Genomic DNA, 20,596 nt, shown 5'->3' on the forward strand with positions numbered 1-20,596 from the left:
CCTCTGTCACGGTGGATTTCTGAATTCATCTCCTCCATAAATTGAGGCTCCATAAATAATCTTCCAGTGGGATTTTGTTCTGGTGATGTCTTCAAGGGTTTTTTTCGATTAACTCCAGTCAGCTTCGCGCCTGGAATAGGAAAATAGACTGCTGGTTGGAGCGTCCGAGCTCACCCATCATAGAAACATAGAAGCATAGAAAATAGGTGCAGGAGTAGGCCATTCGGCCATTCGGCCCTTCGAGCCTGTACGCACCGCCATTCAATATGATCATGGCTGATCATCCAACTCGGTATCCTGTACCTGCCTTCTCTCCATACCCCCTGATCCCTTTAGCCATAAGGGTCCTTCACTTTAACCCTTTGAGACCCACAGAAGAAAAAAAAGGAACCGCAGGTGCTGGTTTACCAAAAAAAAAACCCACACAAAGTGCTGGAGTAATTCACAATCAGGCAGGTTTTTTAATTTAGTAGTCTAGGACTCTACTCCTCGGAACGCAGGAGGATGAGGGCTGAACAAAATTATGAGGCACAGAGTATCTTGCCCAGAGTAGGGGAATGGAGAACCAGAGGGTGGGTTTAAGATGAGGGGGGAAAGATTTAATAGGAACCTGAGGGGCAACTTTTTTACACAAGGGATGGTAGGTTTATGGAACGAGCTGCCGAGGCTGGTACTATCGCAACGTTTAAGAAATATTTAGACAGGTATATGGATAGGACAGGTTTGGAGGGAATGGGCCAAACGCAGGCAGGTGGGACTAGTGTAGATGGGCCACGTTGGTCGGTGTGGGGCAAGTTGGGCCGAAGGGCCTGTTTCCACGCTATTTCACTCCATGACAGGGGGTATGGGGAGAAGGCAGGAACGGGGTACTGATTGAGAATGATCAGCCATGATCACATTGAATGGCGGTGCTGGCTCGAAGGGCCAAATGGCCTCCTCCTGCACCTATTGTCATATCATATATAATACAACCGTATATAACTCCAAGTCCGTGCCGCCCAGCGATTCCCCGTACATTAACACTATCCTACACAATTTAGGGACAATTTTTACATTTACGTCTTTGGAGTGTGGAAGGAAACCGAAGATCTCGGAGAAAACCCACGCAGGTCACGGGAAGAACGAACGTACAAACTCCTTACAGTGCAGCACCCGTAGTCAGGATCGAACCTGAGTCTCCGGCGCTGCATTCGCTGTAAAGCAGCAACTCTACCGCTGCGCTACCGTGCCGCCCATTGTCTATGATTGTTAGATGGCAGGTTAGACATCATTTCATTGAAACGTATTGAATAGTGAAAGGCCTGGATAGAGTGGATATGGAGAGGATGTTTCCACTAGTGGGAGAGTCTAGGACCAGAGGCCACAGCTTCAGAATTAAAGGACGTACCTTTAGAAAAGAGATGAGGAGGAATTTCTTTAGCCAGAAGGTGGTGAATCAGTGGAATTCATTGCCAGAGATGGCTTTGGAAGCCACGTCATTGGGTGCTTTTAAAGCAGAGATTAACAGGCACGGTGATGCAGCGGCAGAATTGCTGCCTTACAGCGCCAGAGACCCGGGTTCAATATGACTCCAGGTGCTGTCCATATGTAGTTTGTACGTTCTCCCTGGGACCACAGGGGTTTTCTCCGGGTGCTCCAGATTCCCCCCACAATCCAAAGACCTGTAGGTTTGTACATTAATTGGCTTCAGTACAAAATTGTAAATCGTCCCAAGTGTGTGTAGGATAGTACTTGCATACTGGCAGGTCGCTGGGTCGAAGGGCCTGTTTCCGCGCTGTATCTCTCTAAAGTCTAAGGTATTTATTCACAAAATGCTGGAGTAACTCAGCAGATCAGGCAGCATCTCACCGTGGCACCTACTTAATGACCATCGAAGCGCAATTTCAAGGGGCAATTGGTGCAAACGTTAAGTTCATAAGTGATAGGAGCAGAACCCATTCGGCCCATCAGGTCTACTCCGCCATTCAATCAAGGCTGATCTATCTCTCCCTCCCACTCTCATTCTCCTCCCTTCTCCCCATAACCCCTGACACCCGTACTAATCAGGAATCTATCAAGCTACGCCTTAATAGTATCCATTAGCCTGCACAGCCGTCTGTGGCAATGAATTCCACAGATTCACCACCCTCTGGCTAAAGAAATTCCTGCTCATCTCCTTTAGAAATGAACGCCCTTTAATTCTGAGGCTACGGCCTTTGGTCCTAGACTCTCCCACCAATGGAAACATCCTCTCCACATCCACTCTATCTATGCCTTTCATTATTCTGTAAGTTTCAATGAGTCCCCCCTCTACACATTAAATGCTAACTTCCCATTGAAATACACACTGTTGTGTTCCTTGTGCTAAGTTAGGAAAGTAGCAAATGCTTGACTAAGAAAATAACTGCAGATGCTGGTACAAATCGAAGCTATCTATTTCACAAAGTGCTGGAGTAACTCAGCAGGTCAGGCAGCATCTCAGGAGAGAAGGAATGGGTGACGTTTCGTCGAGACCCGAAACGTCACCCATTCCTTCTCTCCCGAGATGCTGCCTGACCTGCTGAGTTACTCCAGCATTTTGTGAATAAATACCTTCGATTTGTACCAGCATCTGCAGTTATTTTCTTATCTCTAAAGTCTAAAGTCTCTAAAGGTTCTTGATTAGTGCGGGTGTCAAAGATTATGGGGAGAAGGCAGGAGAATGGGGTTGGGAGGGAAAGATTGATCAGCTGTGATTGAATGGCGGAGTAGACTGGATGGGATGAATGGAGGGATTCTGATTCTGCTTCTGTGACGTTTGACATGGATGGGTGACGTTTCGGGTTGGGACACTTCCTCAGCCACCATGGCTCTCCGGAGATGCTGCCTGACCTGCTGAGCTCCTCCAGCACCTGGTGTTCTCTGCAATATTACAGTATCTGCCGAGCCCCTTGTTTCTGCCTCAGGTGATTTGACATTTTGATTGATAATTAATGAAGAATTGGAGCCACTGCTTGGTTTCAAGATTAATGCCCATTCTTTCCACAATCTCAGTACACGCTTGCGATATTTAAAAGTAACAAACAAGCCGGTCAAACTTCCCTGCTAATTACTCTTGTTATCTTTTTTTTCAAACGAGTCTTTGCAAAAGAGGAGCTTGGGAACAGAGACGCAAGGGTTTAGTTTAGTTGAGAGATACAGCACGGAAACAGGCCCTTCGGCCCACCGTGTCCGCGCCAGCCGGCGATCCCCGCACATTCACACTATACCTACACACACTGGGGACAGTTTACACTCATACCAAGCCAATCAACCTGCAAACCTGTTACGTCTTTGGAGTGTGGGAGGAAAGAGACGATCTTGGAGAAAACCCACGTGGGTCACGGGGAGAACGTACAAACTCCACACAGACAGTACCCGTAGTCGGGATCGAACCCGGGTCTCAGCTAAATGCTTTTAACCTTCTCTATCGAACGTTGCCTCAGAGCCAGGAGGTTATGAGTTCAAGTCCCACTTGAGAGAACGGAGGTCAAAAATCCAGGCTGATAATCCAACGCGTTGCTGAGGGAGTGCTTTAATGTCGGTTTAAACATTAAACAGGTGCCTTGGCCAATATTCATCCCTCCATCAACATGTCTGGAATACGAAGACCTCATCTGATTTATATTTTATCACATCGTTGGCTGTTGGACTCCTACATTCCCAACACACCCACGTTTCGGAGATGAACTGAATCACTCGGTTTAGCTCAGAGACACAGCGCGGAAACAGACCCTTCGGCCCATTGAGTCCGCACCGATTAACCGATTAACACGACCCTCCCAACCTACACACACACACACACACACTGGGGACAATCTGTTTACATTTCTACCAAGAAAATGAACCTACATGCACGTCTCTCGAGCGTGGGAGGAGAGCGAAGATCTCGAAAACCCACGCAGGTCACGGGGAGACCGTACAAACAAACTCCCCGTGCAGACAGCGCCCGTAGTCGGGATCGAACCCGGGTCTCCGGCGCTTTGAGGCCGCGACTCCACCGCTGCGCCACCGCTATGAGACATTCCCGAGTATTAGAAACATAGAAACATAGAAAATAGGTGCAGAAGTAGGCCATTCGGCCCTTCGAGCCTGCACCGCCATTCAATATGATCATGGCTGATCATCCAACTCAGTATCCCGTACCTGCCTTCTCTCCATACCCCCTGATCCCTTTAGTCACAAGGGCCACATCTAACTCCCTCTTAAATATAGCCAATGAACTGGCCTCAACTACCTTCTGTGGCAGAGAATTCCACAGATTCACCACTCTCTGTGTGAAAAAAAACTTTCTCATCTCGGTCCTAAAAGACTTCCCCCTTATCCTTAAACTGTGACCCCTTGTTCTGGACTTCCCCAACATCGGGAACAATCTTCCTGCATCTAGCCTGTCCAACCCCTTAAGAATTTTGTAAGTTTCTATAAGATCCCCCCTCAATCTTCTAAATTCCAGCGAGTACAAGCCGAGTCTATCCAGTCTTTCTTCATATGAAAGTCCTGCCATCCCAGGAATCAATCTGGTGAACCTTCTCTGTACTCCCTCTATGGCAAGAATGTCTTTCCTCAGATTAGGAGACCAAAACTGTACGCAATACTCCAGGTGTGGTCTCACCAATGCCCTGTACAACTGCAGCAGAACCTCCCTGCTCCTATATTCAAATCCCCTCGCTATGAATGCCAAAATACCATTCGCTTTCTTCACTGCCTGCTCCACCTGCATGTCTACTTTCAATGACTGGTGTACCACGACACCCAGGTCTTGTTGCATCTCCCCTTCTCCTAATCGGCCACCATTCAGATAATAGTCTGCTTTCCTGTTCTTGCCACCAAAGTGGATAACCTCACATTTATCCACATTATATTGCATCTGCCATGCATTTGCCCACTCACCTAACCTATCCAAGTCACGTTGCAGCCTCTTAGCATCCTCCTCGCAGCTAACACTGCCACCCAGCTTCGTGTCATCCGCAAACTTGGAGATGTTGCATTCAATTCCCTCGTCCAAATCATTAATATATATTGTAAATAGCTGGGGTCCCAGCACTGAGCCTTGCGGTACCCCACTAGTCACTGCCTGCCATTCCGAAAAGGACCCGTTTATTCCTACTATTGTAACGTGCTAAGTAATGGCAACTTCATCTTTGAACATTAGTAGTTGTGTAGAATTTCAGAATTCGATTTTTGGCGTGTAAGTAAATCTCTAAATGCAGATATATATATATATATCTGCATTTAGAGATTTACTTACACGCCAAAAATCGAATATATATATATATCTGCAATTATAGATTTACTTACACGCCAAAAATCGAATTCTGAAATTCTACACAACTACTAATGTATATATATAGATATATAGTGCAAGAAAATCACTGCAGATGCTGGTACAAATCGAAGGTATTTATTTCACAAAATGCTGGAGTAACTCAGCAGGTCAGGCAGCATCTCAGGAGAGAAGGAATGGGTGACGTTTCGGGTCAAACCCTTCTTCAGACTGATGTCAGGGGGGCGGGGATGTCCCGAAAGAAGGGTCTCGACCCGAAACGTCACCCATTCCTTCTCTCCTGAGATGCTGCCTGACCCGCTGAGTTACTCCAGCGTTTTGTCAAAAATAATTTGTTGGTAACTTATTTCTCTGATTGTGGATGATCAGCCGTGATCACAGTGAATGGCAGTGCTAGCTCGAAGGGCTGAATGGCCTACTCCTGCACCTATTGTATATATATATATATACACACATATACAACCCATTAATATTCTGCTTCGTCTTTCCAGGTGAGACAAAGGTTCACCTGTACCTCCTCCAACCTCATCTATTGCATCCGCTGCTCTAGAAGTCAACTTCTTTATATCGGCGAAACCAAGCGCAGGCTCGGCGATCGCTTCGCTCAACACCTGCGCTCGGTCCGCATTAACAAAACTGATCTCCCGGTGGCCAAGCACTTTAACTCCCCCTCCCACTCCCAGTCTGACCTTTCTGTCATGGGCCTACTCCAGTGCCATAGTGAGGCCCACCGCAAATTGGAGGAGCAGCACCTCATATTTCGCCTGGGCAGCTTGCAGCCCGGTGGTATGAACGTCGACTTCTCCAACTTCAGATAGCTCCTCTGTCCCTCCCTTCCCCTCCTCCTTCCCAGATCTCCCTCCATCTTCCTGTCTCCACCTATATCCTTCCTTTGTCCCGCCCCCCTGACATCAGTCTGAAGAAGGGTCTCGACCCGAAACGTCACCCATTCCTTCTCTCCCGAGATGCTGCCTGACCTGCTGAGTTACTCCAGCATTTTGTGAATAAATCGATTTGTACCAGCATCTGCAGTTATTTTCTTATATATATATATATATATATATATATATATATCTGCAATTAGATATATATATAAGAGATTACTTATATATTAGAGATTTACTTATATATATATATATATATATATCTGCAATTAGAGATTTACTTATTTATATATCTATCTATATATCTGCAATTAGAGATTTACATATATATAAGTAAATCTCTAATTGCAGATATATATATATATATATATATATATATATATATATATATATATATATATATATATATATATATATATATAAGTAAATCTCTAATTGCAGAGAACTGCAGAATTTCATAAATTTTTGACTAGACATTCATAAATTTCTGCCAGTAAATTGTGGTGTATGTTTTTTTCTCCCCCCCCCCCTCTCCTGCATTAGGTATGAAATATTGTTTGAATAAGCAGTCGGCAATGGGTCTGGATCTTGTATCCACGGCAGCTGCCGATGGTTTATACGGGCCGTGATGACTACGGCGGTTTTGCAGTGGTTTGGAGAAGAACAATGAGCTGGAATGGGACCTGGAGCTCTGACACCATACGACACGATACGATAGAACTTCCTTCACCCTCTCCTCCGGTGGGGAATTGGTGTGCCGACGGTCGGGGAAGGTGGGCAGTGTGCGTCGGGCAGCGAGTGTGTTCACCATGGCCCTCGCCAACAACTCTACCGCGATGCCCCCGGAGAATTCGACGTCGGGGCAGGTCGCCTGGGACGGGGGCGCCCAGCTGGGGCTGAGGGTGTCTCTGTTCGTGGTGCTGGGCCTGGTCACCTTGGCCACCATCCTGTCCAACTCCTTCGTGCTGGTGACCATCTGCCTGACCCGCAAGCTGCACACCCCGGCCAACTACCTGATCGGCTCTCTGGCCGTCACCGACCTGCTGGTGGCCATCGTGGTGATGCCCGTCAGCATTGTCTACACCGTCATCAAGAGCTGGACCCTGGGCCAGGTGATGTGTGACATCTGGCTGTCGTCGGACATCACCTTCTGCACGGCGTCCATCCTTCATCTGTGCGTGATCGCCCTGGACCGTTACTGGGCCATCACTGACGCTCTGGAGTACACAAAGCGCCGCACCCCAACCAGGGCCGCCGTGATGATCGCTGTGGTCTGGATCATCTCCATCAGCATCTCCATCCCTCCGCTCTTCTGGAGGCAGTCCAAGGCGCAGGGGGAGATGGAAGACTGCGCGGTCAACACCGACCAGATCTTCTACACCATCTACTCCACCTTCGGGGCTTTCTACATCCCCAGCGCCCTGTTGGTCATCCTGTACGGCCGCATCTACCTGGCCGCCAGGTCCAGGATCCAGAAGCCACCTTCATCCTTCGGCAAACGCTTCACCACCGCCCAGCTGGTCAGCGGCTCCACCGGCTCGTCCCTCTGCTCCGTGGGCTTCACCAGCCAGGAGATCCTCCCTCACACGGGGGGCGAGTCGCCCATCTACCTGAACCACGTCAAGGTGAAGGTGTCGGACAGCGTGCTGGAGAGGAAGCGCATCTGTGCCGCCAGGGAGAGGAAAGCCACCAAGACCCTTGGCATCATCCTGGGAGCCTTCATCTTCTGCTGGCTGCCCTTCTTCGCCGTGGCCCTGGTGGTGGGCACCTGCAAAGAGGCGTGCTGGTTCCACCCGGTCCTCTTCGACCTGTTCACCTGGCTGGGCTACCTGAACTCGCTCATCAACCCGGTCATCTACACGGCCTTCAACGAGGACTTCAAGCGGGCCTTCCAGAAGCTGGTGCGTGTCAGGAGATGCTGACTGGGAGAGGACCTCTGGCAACAGTGCCCACTGCCCAGTGCCCAGTGCCCACTGTCCAGAGCCCACTGCCCAGTGCCCACTGCCCACTGTCCAGAGCACATTGCCCACTGTCCAGTGCCCACTGCCCACTGTCCAGAGCACAACGCTCTGCAAACGCCGCTTGGCGTCTTCACCCTGTGTGTGGGAAAGAACTGCAGATGCCGGTTTAAATCCAAGGTGGACACAAACTGCTGGAGTGGCTCAGCGGGACGGGCAGCATCTCTGGAGAGAAGGAATGAGTCTGAGGAAGGGTCTCGACCCGAAACGTCGCCCATTCCTTCTCTCCACAGACGCTGCCTGTCCCACTGAGTGACTCCAGTATTTTGTGTCTACCTGCCGTCTTTCTCACCTCCGTTATATGATGTGTATCTCGCACACCGTGCGTTTTAGTACTTAGCTTTATTTATTTTCACCCCCCTTTCTCTGCAAAGTGGAGGGGAGAAACATGCCCACTGAATCTTCAAAGAACCTGTCATATAGACCTGAAAAACATGCACGGTTTTTGTTAGGCTTTTGTGTATGTGTGTGTGTGTGTGTGAGTGTGTGTGTGTGTGTGTGTGTGTGTGTGTGTGTGTGTGTGTGTGTGTGTGTGTGTGTGTGTGTGTGTGTGTGTGTGTGTGTGTGTGTGTGTGTGTGTGTGTGTGTGTGTCTGTGTGGTGTGTGTGTGTGTGTGTGTGTGTGTGTGTGTGAGTGTGTGTGTGTGTGTGTGTGTGTGTGTGTGTGTGTGTGTGTGTGTGTGTGTGTGTGTGTCTGTGTGGTGTGTGTGTGTGTGTGTGTGTGTGTGTGAGTGTGTGTGTGTGTGTGTGTGTGTGTGTGTGTGTGTGTGTGTGTGTGTGTGTCTGTGTGTGTGGTGTGTATATATATGTGTGTGTGTCTGTGTGTGTGTGGTGTGTGTGTGTGTGCGTGTGTGTGTGTGTGAGTGTGTGTGTGTGTCTGTGTGTGTAGTGTGTGTATATATGTGTGTGTGTGTGTGTCTGTGTGTGTGTGGTGTGTGTGTGTGTGCGTGTGTGTGTGAGTGTGTGTGAGTGTCTGTGTGTGTGGTGTGTGTATATATGTGTGTGTGTCTGTGTGTGTGTGGTGTGTGCGTGTGTGTGTGAGTGTGTGTGAGTGTGTGTGTCTGTGTGTAGTGTGTGTATATATGTGTGTGTGTGTGTGTGTGTGTGTGCGGTGTGTGTGTGTGCGTGAGTGTGTGAGTGTGAGTGTGTGTGTCTGTGTGTGGTGTGTGTATGTATGTGTGTGTGTGTGTATGTGTGTGTGTGAGTGGTGTGTGAGTGTGTGTGTGTGTGAGTGTGTGTGTGTGTGGTGTGCGTGTGTGGTGTGTGTGTGTGTGTATGCGTGTGTGTGTATGTATGTGTGTATGTGTGTGTGTGTGGTGTGTGTGTGTGTGTGTGTGTGTGTGTGAGTGTGTGTGTGTGTGTGAATGTGTGTGGGTGTGTGGTGCGTGTGTGTGTGTGTGTGCGTGTGTGTGTGAGTGTGTGTGTGTGTGTGTGTGTGTGTGTGTATATGTGAATAAGAAAGAAAAAATCGTGAATTAGAATAACAGGGATTTTTTTTAAAGCGACATGCTAAAATCGCACTACATGAATCTTTAGTGTTTAAAATATTGATATTCATTTTATTGCTAAGTGCATATTAAATTTGCCATCTGTGGAAATGTGAAATCCGGGACATATCTTTACAAAGCTAAGCTATTTAACCGCGTGTCCGCATGTCTTGAAATCACGACTTTCTTTGTTCTCAGAAGAAAATGCTATTGAAAGAGCGGACATGTGTATAAAATTATTCCAGCCACACTATTCTCGTTCTTTGTAATGTTGCTTATATTCCTGGGGTTTGGAGATGCCTGGTTTATTCTTTCATGAACACACAGAAATCTAATTTGCTCGAGGAATCGAAGGCAAGGCAAACTGCCTTGTAACCCTTGGGTTGCCAACTGTCCCGTATTGGCCGGGATATCCTGTGTAGTGTGCAGTACAGTATTGGTTTCCTAATTTGAGGAAGGACGTCCTTACTATTGAGGCAGGGCAGTGCAGCGTAGGTTCACCAGGTTCATCCCCGGGGTGGTGGGACGGTCGTATGAGGAAAGATTGGAAAGGCTGGGCTTGTAGATTGAGTTGGATTGGATTTCTAGCAACTAGTTTAAACAAAATGCAGTCCATTTGGATAATAAGAGCATTGAAGAATATTGGTTTTGTGCTGCAGAGGTAAAAACTGCCCGTGATTGAATTGTAGATGGAGAGACAGAATTACCTCTGCTTCTATTTCCGGCCTTTCCTGCCTTTCGTATAACGAGTCTGACTCCAGAATATAAGTCTGAAGAAGGGTCTCGACCCGAAACGTCACCCATTCCTTCTCTCATGAGATGCTGCCTGACCTGCTGAGTTACTCCAGCATTTTGTGAAATAAATACCTTCCAGAATATAAATGGAAGGCGTCAGATTTAAGTAGCAATGGTGTGTTTAAAAGGGGTAGGAAGGTTTAGTTTAGATTAGGGACACAGGGTACCTGGAGAGGGTACCCCGTACACTAGTGCTATCCTACACACTTGAGACAATTGACCTACAAACCTGTCCCACTTTGGAGTGTGGGGAGGAGACTGGCGAACCTGGAGAAAACCCACGCAGTCACACGGGGAGAACGTACAAACTCCGTACAGACAAACACCCGTAGTCAGGATCGAACCCGGGTCTCTGCCGCTGTGAGGCAGCAGCTCCACCCGCTGCGCCACCTTGTCGCTAAGGTTTACATTTAGAAAGAAGTCATGACGGGGAGTAATTTTATGGGGCATTTTGTTTTCTCAAAAGTAAGCTCATTACAGGTTCTTGGTGCAGCTAATGCACTACTTTAAGGAAACGTCAATGCAAAAAAAAACCCACAGATTATACAGATAAACAAGTATCAAAGCAACACATTATTATTGTAATCATTCTTATCTAAGAAGCACTCAAATCCCTGTGGTACTGGAAAGCATCAACGTGCAAGTGGACACTGCATGCCCCCACTCCAGAGAGACCCCCTCTCCAGGAAAACCCCTTCTCCAGAGAGACCCCCTCTCCAGGAAAACCCCTTCTCCAGAGAGACCCCCTCTCCAGGAGACACCCCCTCTCCAGAGAGACCCCCCTCCAGGAAAACCCCCTGTCCAGAGATACCCCCTCTCCAGAGATACCCCCTCTCCAGGGAAACCACTCTCCAGGAAGACCCCTCTCCAGAGACCCCCTCTCCAGAGAGACCTCTCCAGGGACAGTCCCTCTCCAGAGAGACCCCCCTCCAGGAAAACCCCCTCTCCAGAGATACCCCCTCTCCAGGGAGACCCTCTCTCCAGGGAGACCACTCTCCAGGAAGACCCCCCTCCAGGAACACCCCCTCTCCAGAGAGACCCCCTCTACAGGAAGACTCCTCTCCAGAGAGACCCCCTCTCCAGGAAAACCCCTCTCCAGAGAGAGACCCCCATCCAGAGAGACCCCCCCCCCTCCAGAGAGACCCCCTCCCCAGAGAGACCCCCTCTCCAGGAAAACCCCTCTCCAGAGAGACCCCCTCCCCAGAGAGACCCCCTCTCCAGGGACACCTCCTCTCCAGAGACCCCCTCTCCAGGAAGACCCCCTCTCCAGGAAGACCCCCTGTCCAGGGACACCTCCTCTCCTGAGAGACCCCCTATCCAGGGACACCCAAGCATGGACATAAGCCCAGATGAGGGGTGTGTAGTCGTTCCCATTGCCCTTTGCCAGAGAGTCGTAGAATGATACATCGTAGAAACAGGCCCTTCGGCCCAACTTACCCATACCGACCAACATGCCCCATCTGCACTAGTTCTACCCGCTCACATTTGGCTCATATCCCTCTAAATCTGCCCTGTCCCTGTCCAAATGTTTCTTAAATGTTGTTATAGTCCCTGCCTCAACTACCTCCTCTGGCAGCTCGTTTCATTTACCCACCACGCTTTGTGTAAAAAGTTGCCCCTCAGGTTCCTATTACATTGTTCCCCCCTCACCTTGAACCTGTGTCCGCCCGTTCTTCATTCCCCTACACTGGGCAAGAGACTCTTACCCGATCTATTCCTCTCATGATTTTGTGCACCTCCATAAGATCACCCCTCCAAGGAATAGAGTTCTAGCCTGGTCAACCTCTCCCTGTAGCACAGGCCCCTGGAGTCCTGGCAACATCCTCGTAAATCGTCTCTGCACCCTTTCCAGTTTGACAACATCTTAACCTATAACAGGGTGACCAAGACTAAACACAATACTCTAAATGTGGCCTCACCAATGTCCGAGACAGTGATGTTGGAGGATGCACTGGGAACTTGTAGGAAACTGGAGCGCCTGGAGGAAACCCATGTGGTCACGGGGAGAATGTGCAAACTCCACCAGATAGTTCCCATCAGTTCATAAACTTATAAATGATAGGAGCACAATTAGGTCATTTGGCCCATCACAGACAATAGACAATAGGTGCAGGAGGAGGCCTTTCGGCCCTTCGAGCCAGCACCGCCATTCAATGTGATCATGGCTGATCATTCTCAATCAGTACCCCGTTCCTGCCTTCTCCCCATACCCCCTGACTCCGCTATCCTTAAGAGCTCTATCTAGCTCTCTCTTGAATGCATTCAGAGAATTGGCCTCCACTGCCTTCTGAGGCAGAGAATTCCACAGATTCACAACTCTCTGACTGAAAAAGTTTTTCCTCATCTCAGTTCTAAATGGCCTACCCCTTATTCTTAAACTGTGGCCCCTGGTTCTGGACTCCCACATCTACTCCGCCATTCAATCATGGCTGATCTATCTCTCCATCCTAACCCCATTCTCCTGCCTTCTTCCCATAACCCCTGACACCCGCACTAATCAGGAATCTGTCTGTCTCTGCCTTAGAAGTATCCAGTGACGTGGCCTCCAGAGCCTTCTGTGGCAGAGTTCCACAGATTCACCACCGTTGGCACACTGTAGCCCTCACATGCACTGGTTCCGTGGGTGTATCATGCGTCGCTGAGATTCCTGGCAATCCGTTTTCTTTCAGATTTATAAACACTATGATATTCTGTCTGACACAGTTCCAGCATTCTCTCTGTATATCTATCTATCCCGATTTCTTCTCTTGTTAGGTCGGGCAGAATCGGTGTAAAACATGGATAGGTGACATTTTGGGCAGGATCCTTCTTCAAACGTCAGACCTTTCTTTGGGTCCCGACTTAAAACATCACCCATCCATGTTCTCCACAGTCCCCCCCAACCCCCAGCCTTTTTTTACCACCACCCCTCCCCCCACCTTCCCCTCCCCCCACCTAAACTCGCACTTCTTTCTTCCCTCTCCCACCCACTGCTCCTACATTCCTTCCTCCGGCTTCACAATTTGTAAATCTTCAATCTCACAGTCTCACACCTTCTGATTCAATCTCTGGCCTTTGTTCCAACCATCTACCTGTCAGAGCCCCCCCCCCTCTCTGCATCCACCGATCAACCCCACCACACTTATTTTCTTCTCTTTCCCAGCTTTCTATCCCCCAACAATCAGTCTGAAGACGGGTCCCGACCTGAAACATCACCTGTCCATGTTCTCCACAGACGCTGCCTGACCCGCTGAGTTACTCCAGCACTCTGTGAAACGTCACCCATCCATGTTCTTCACAGATGCTGCCTGACCCGCTGAGTTACTCCAGCACTCCGTGAAACGTCACCCATCCATGTTCTTCAGAGATGCTGCCTGACCCGCTGAATTACTCCAGCACATTGTGCCTTTGCAAAGCAGCATCTGCATTTCCTTGTGTCTCTACTGCTCTTATTATTTCTTTAATCTTTTATTTGTATGTTTATATTTCTCCCGGTTGTTCTTCCTTTCACGAGGCCTTCACCCTTGTTGAACGAATGATCCCACCAGGAGCCTCCCGCAGTTCCCCAGGGATCTGCTCCACATTCAGGCTCCCAGAGTCACAGAGAGATACAGCGTGGAAACTGACACGTCCACTCCGCCATTCAATCACGGCTGATCTACCTCTCCCTCCTAACCCTATTCTCCTGCCTTCTCCCCATAACCCCTGACCCCCGCACTAATCAAGAATCTGTCCATCTCTGCCTTAAAAATATCCATTGACTTGGCCTCCACAGCCGTCTGTGGCAATGAGTCCCACAGATTCACCACCCTCTTACTAAAAAAATTCCTCCTCATCTCCTTCCTAAAGGAATGTCCATTAATTCTGAGCCGTGCCCTCAGATGCGAGGCTCTCCCAGAATCTCTCCCCGAGGTAAGAACTGAACCAGGGTCAATACTCTCAATGTGGCTTACAATAGACAATAGACAATAGACAATAGACAATAGGTGCAGGAGTAGGCCATTCAGCCCTTTGAGCCAGCACCGCCATTCAATGCAATCATGGCTGATCACACTCAATCAGTACCCCGTTCCTGCCTTCTCCCCATACCCCCTCACTCCGCTATCCTTAAGAGCTCTATCCAGCTCTCTCTTCAAAGCATTGACCCACGAATGGCCGGCTTGGCCAGGCCCAGGAGCAGACCAACCAGGAGAATCTCCCTCCCTCCCCCCCACCAGCCGACCCCCCCCCCCCCCCTCTCCCCGCCCATGCCCCACGTGTTCACGCAGCATCAACATGCGTGTGAACAGTTTGGCTGCAGTGCACAATGTCAATAAGAACTCCAATTCATAAAAGATGGGCAACGATACAAACGTATACAAAGAAAAGGCACAACATGCTGGAGTAACTCAGGCGGGACAGGCGGCTTCTCTGGGGAAAAGGAATGGGTGACGTCTCGGTTCAGTCTGAAGAAGGGTTTCGACCCGTTCCTTCTCTCCAGAGACGCTGCCTGTCCCGCTGAGTTACTCCAGCATTTTCTGCCTACCTTCGGTGTAAACCTGCACCTGCAGTTCCTTCCTACAGTAAACCACAATTCATATTCATGCAGAGCAGAAGCTTCTCCACAATTACAGGATGTAATGTAAATGCAGCTTTCAAACCCTATGATGATGTGTCTATCACTGCTGGAACTTTAATAAAAATGTGCATTCATTAGAAAGAGTCACAGTTAATCCGACACAGCAAATCATCATTATTGTGCACAGGTACAGTGAGGTATAATGAAAACATTTCTGGCAGCAGCAACGCAGGCAAATAGACTCAGACAACGTACAGAACATGAATTATACATGAGCAGTAACCCTGTGGAGGAATCGAGAGCAGGGTGGCGCAGCGGTAGAGTTGCTGCCTCACAGCGCTTACAGCGCCGGAGACCCGGGTTCGATCCCGACTACGGGTGCTGTCTGCGCAGGTTCGTCGGTTAATTGGCTTGGTGTAAATGTAAATTGTCCCTAGTGTTAGTGTGCGGGGATCGCTGGTCGGCGCGGACACGGTAGGCCGAAGGGCCTGTTTCCTCGCTGTATCTCTAAACCTGAAACTAAACCAAAGGACATAGGTTTAAGGTGAAGGGGGGGGTGGGGGGGGGGGGGAGGTTTAAAAGGAGCCTGAGGGGTAACTTTTTTTTACACAAAGGGTGGTGGGTGTATGGAACGAGCTGCTGGACGAGATAGTTGAGGCAGGGACTATCCAAACGTTTAAGAAACATTTAGACAGGTACATGGATAGGACAGGTTTAGCAGGATGTGGGCCAAACGCAGGCAGGTGGATCTAGTGTAGATGGGACAATGTGGGCAAGTTTGCACGCTGAATTACTCTATGACTCTATAACTCTATAAATTATACACCACGGTGAAAAGAAAAAGACCGTGCAAAAACAAGGTAGGTCCGTGTGGGAATGGGAATTAAAGTGTTTAGCAACTGGGAGATCAGGTACATCCAGGCAGACTGAGCGATGGTGTTCAGCTGTTCACTATACACTGGAATTTAGAAGGATGAGAGGAGATCTTATTGAAACGTAATAAGATTATTAAGGGGTTGGACACGTTAGAGGCAGGAAACATGTTCCCAATGTTGGGGGGGGGTCCAGAACAAGGGGCCACAGTTTAAGAATAAGGGGTAGGTCATTTAGAACTGAGATGAGGAAAAACCTTTTCAGTCAGAGAGTTGTGAATCTGTGAAATTCTCTGCCTCGGAAGGCAGTGGAGGCCAATTCTCTGAATGCATTCAAGAGAGAGCTAGATAGAGCTCTTAAGGATAGCGGAGTCAGGGGGTATGGGGAGAAGGCAGGAACGGGGTACTGATTGAGAATGATCAGCCATGATCACATTGAATGGCGGTGCTGGCTCGAAGGGCCGAATGGCCTCCTCCTGCACCTATTGTCTATTGTCTATTCTACGTTTGGTCTTGCCGATGTACAAGAGTCCACATCATCAACAACGGATACAGTAGATGAGGTTGGCGGAGGTGCAAGTGAACCTCTGCCTAACCTGAAAGGACTGTCGGGGTCCTTTGGACAGAGTCGAAAGAGGAGGTACAGAGACAGGAGCCTGTGGGTGAGTGTCCTTAATGGCGATTGGAACTTCTATATATACAACAGCCATGCAGTGAATGCACAGCTCTCAGATGCAGCCACAGGCAAATTCTTCTGGAGGCATCCGCTGAATTTATTCAACAAAGCCCTGGATACATCAAAAATTCATAAACGTATGTCAGAGGGCAACAACAGAGATTAGCAAAACACCGCATCCAAACAAAAGGCACATTCGGTGGTTGCTTGGGGCAGAGTTGGTGAATACTCACACCTCCAGATTCAGGGACAGTTCCGTCACAGCTGTTATCAGGTAACTGAATCATCCGACCGCAACCAGAGAGCCGTGCTGAACTGCCTGTTTTCCAAGTGTGAAATCCTGTTATGTGGAGTTAATGAAATAAGTAACGGATAAATAAAATCATGGCTTCGGACTTCAATTGCGTTGAACGCCTGTAGAAGTATTGACATTCTTACAGCGGTTTACAACTTCCTCGAATCGTATGAAAAGCCATCATCAAATGAGCTTTTAAAAGTTTCACAAAATGCTGGAGTAACTCAGCGGGTCAGGCAGCATCTCTGGAGGAACATGGATAGGTGACATTTAGAGTCAAGACCAGTCCAAATAAAGGTCTTGACTCTAAATGTCACCTATCCATGTTCTCCACAGATGCTGCCTGACCCGCTGAGTTACTCCAGCACTCTGTGAAACGTCACCTATCCATGTTCTCCACAGATGCTGCCTGATCCGCTGAGTTACTCCAGCACTCTGTGAAACGTCTCCTATCCATGTTCTCCACAGATGCTGCCTGACCCGCTGAGTTACTCCAGCACTCTGTGTCCTTTTGTTTATTAACCAGCATCTGCAGTTCCTTATTTTATACATGAAATGCAGTGGTCTGGCATCGATTGCCATCATCTGTTTCTACCAGATTCAGATGCTCCAGTCAAAGCCATGCCTAGCACAGCACGAAATGAGAAATTAAATCAACCTTTACTTTTTAGTAAGTGTTAATAGCTTATATCATGAAATCACCGACCGAGATAAGGAAGTTAATCCTGATACAGTCCTGGTGTGGGGATCTAATTGGAATCTGACCATGTAACGCTGATGGATAGGAAGAGATTGCAGGAGCAGTAATCTAGAAACAAAACAGAAGAACTCAATAGGTCTGTCGGCATCTGTGGAGGCAATAGATGTACGTCGATGCTTTGGTCATGATCCTACACCAGGGCAGGATGGATGTGGGCTAGGTTTCATCGTACTGTTGAACACTTCATAAGGTCATAAGTTCTAGGAGAAGAATTAGGCCATTCAGCCCATCAAGCCTACTCCGCCATTCAATCATGGCCAATCTATCTCTCCTAACCCCATTCTCCTGCCTTCTCCCCATAACCCCTGACACCCGTAATGATCACGTACTAAACCCTTGATCCTCGTTACGTTTATGCATATCTTTATTTCATTTGTTCTATATCTCTCCGTGTCACCATCTATTTCTCTCATTTCCCCTTCCCCTGACCCTGAAGGTGGCTCGACCCGAAACCTCACATATTCCTTTGATCCAGAGAAGCTGCCTGTCCCGCTGAGTTACTCCAGCATTTTGTGATACCAGCTTTATGTGTCTATCCTTTAAGTAAATCTGTCCCAACACTTTACCTAACACCATTTCCTGACTAACGTGGATTCCCTTCAGTTCCTCCCTCCCGCTAGATCCTCGGTCCCCTAGTATTTCTGGGAGATCTTATAATTCATCAGCGAAATCTTCTCACCTCATCCCTGTCACTTCACCCCTGAGCGTGACAATCCCAAGGCATTCAAGGCAGGGCAATCCTACTTTCAGTTTCTCCATGTCCTCCAGAGTTTCTCCATGTTCTCCAGAGATGCCACCTGACCCGCTGAGTATCTCCGGCACTCTGCCTCCTCTTGTTTTGTCCGCTTCCTATCTGATTTCTCAAAATGAATCACTTTGCCTCACTCGCTGTCAGGTGCGGTCTCTGATATCCCGCCGTCTTTCGGGGCCACATCATGTTAGACAATAGACAATAGGCGCAGGAGGAGGCCATTCGGCCCTTTGAGCCAGCACTGCTATTCAATGTGATCATGGCTGATCATTCTCAATCAGTACCACGTTCCTGCCTTCTCCCCATACCCCCTGACTCCACTATCCTTAAGAGCTCTATCTAGCTCTCTCTTGAATGCATCCAGAGAATTGGCCTCCACTGCCTTCTGAGGCAGAGAATTCCACAGATTCTCAACTCTCTGACTGAAAAAGGTTCCTCATCTCAGTTCTAAATGGCCGACCCCTTATTCTTAAACTGTGGCCCCTGGTTCTGGACTCCCCCAACATTGGGAACATGTTTCCTGCCTCTAACGTGTCCAACCCCTTAATAATCTTATACGTTTTGAGAAGATCTCCTCTCATCCTTCAAAACTCCTCTCATCCTTCTAAATGTTGTATTTTATGAGGGTGTGATTGAAGCACTGTGTTGGTGTGGACGTACATCGAGTGTGCGTCATCCTTCCATACACCCACACCATCTCCACGGACATCTCCTCTCAACGAGTTGCTGCGAATTTACTCGGAAACTTCACAGGCTTGGTAGTGTCCACCCGACAGCATTAATCAAATATTCAGCAGCTACTGTATGCAACATTCCACTCTTGGAGCATCTCACGCAAATTCCAGTTTTATTATTCCATACATCCCACACTCAAATTGCTCTCTTTCATCTTGCCCGCTTTCCGCATTTGACAGGCGTTACCTTAAGTACCTGCAGAAATCAAATGAATTCTTCCCTTCATTAGCAATGATTCAAACATTTAAGTAGACTTTATTCGATGAAGTGTATTGGTATAAAAGAAATTCAACGGCCGTCTACAGGCTGGTTCAATTCACATCTGACCTGACTGGAAAAACAGCTGCATACAAAAATAGCTTACTTCAAACGGATTTGTTTCCAAATGCTGCACGGTTGCGTTAAATTATAAATAGGGAATCGCAAATCGTTAGAGCGAAGGAGAGTACATTCTGCCCATCGGGCTCGTTCTGGCCGTAAGCTTCGCCCAGAGCATCGATTGGGAGAGTGAGGCATAACATGTGTCTAAAATCTTGCAAGGACAGGATCGGGAATCTCTTGCCCAGAGTAGGGGAATCGAGGACCGGAGCACATAGGTTCAAGGTGAAGGGGGAAAGATTTCATAGGATTCTGAGGAGTAACTATTTCACACTGTGATGTATACATGCAACAATATGGTAAAGCTGCTATGTGATGTATACATGCAACAATATGGTAAAATATTTCAAAACTCCTTAGATTCTGGAGTAGTTCCTGAGGACTGGAGGGTAGCTAATGTAACCCCACCTTTTAAAAAGGGAGGGAGAGAGAAAACGGGGAATTATAGACCAGTTAGCCTAACATCGGTAGTGGGGAAAATGCTAGTCAGTTATTAAAGATGGGATAGCATCACATTTGGAAAGTGGTGAAATCATCGGACAAAGTCAGCATGAATTTACAAAAGGCAAATCATGCCTGACGAATCTTATAGAATTTTTCGAGGATGTAACTAGTAGAGTGGATAAGGGAGAACCAGTCGATGTGTTATATCTGGACTTTCAGAAGGCCTTCGACAAGGTCCCACATAGGAGATTGGGGTACAAACTTAAAGCACACGGTATTGAGGGTTCAGTGTTGAGGTGGATAGAGAATTGGTTGGCGGACAGGAAGCAAAGAGTAGGAATAAACGGGTCCTTTTCGGAATGGCAGGCAGTGACTAGTGGGGTACCGCAAGGCTCAGTGCTGGGACCCCAGTTATTTACAATATATATTAATGATTTGGACGAGGGAATTGAATGCAATATCTCTAAGTTTGCGGATGACACGAAGCTGGGTGGCAGTGTTAGCTGCGAGGAGGATGCTAGGAGGCTGCAGAGTGACTTGGATAGATTAGGCGAGTGGGCAAATGCATGGCAGATGCAATATAATGTGGATACATGTGAGGTTATCCACTTTGGCGGCAAGAACAGGAAAGCAGAGTATTACCTGAATGGTGGCCAATTAGGAAAAGGGGAGATGCAACGTGAC

At 48.2% G+C, this 20,596-nt stretch overlaps 1 protein-coding gene across 2 annotated transcripts in view; it reads left to right on the top strand.

Moving 5' to 3' along the window:
• Window positions 1-12,733, top strand: part of htr1d (5-hydroxytryptamine (serotonin) receptor 1D, G protein-coupled) — a 15,414-nt gene extending 2,681 nt beyond the window's left edge. For both annotated transcript variants that reach the window (XM_078423381.1, XM_078423380.1), the window contains exon 2: window positions 6,709-12,733. In XM_078423381.1, coding sequence (XP_078279507.1) covers window positions 6,975-8,087 — 1,113 coding nt within the window. In that variant the 5' untranslated portion in view covers window positions 6,709-6,974 and the 3' untranslated portion in view covers window positions 8,088-12,733. The remainder of the gene's footprint in view (window positions 1-6,708) is intronic.
• Window positions 12,734-20,596: the final 7,863 nt, after the last annotated feature.

This window comes from Rhinoraja longicauda, chromosome 27, assembly GCF_053455715.1.
Source record: "Rhinoraja longicauda isolate Sanriku21f chromosome 27, sRhiLon1.1, whole genome shotgun sequence".
Lineage (NCBI taxonomy): Eukaryota > Metazoa > Chordata > Chondrichthyes > Rajiformes > Arhynchobatidae > Rhinoraja > Rhinoraja longicauda.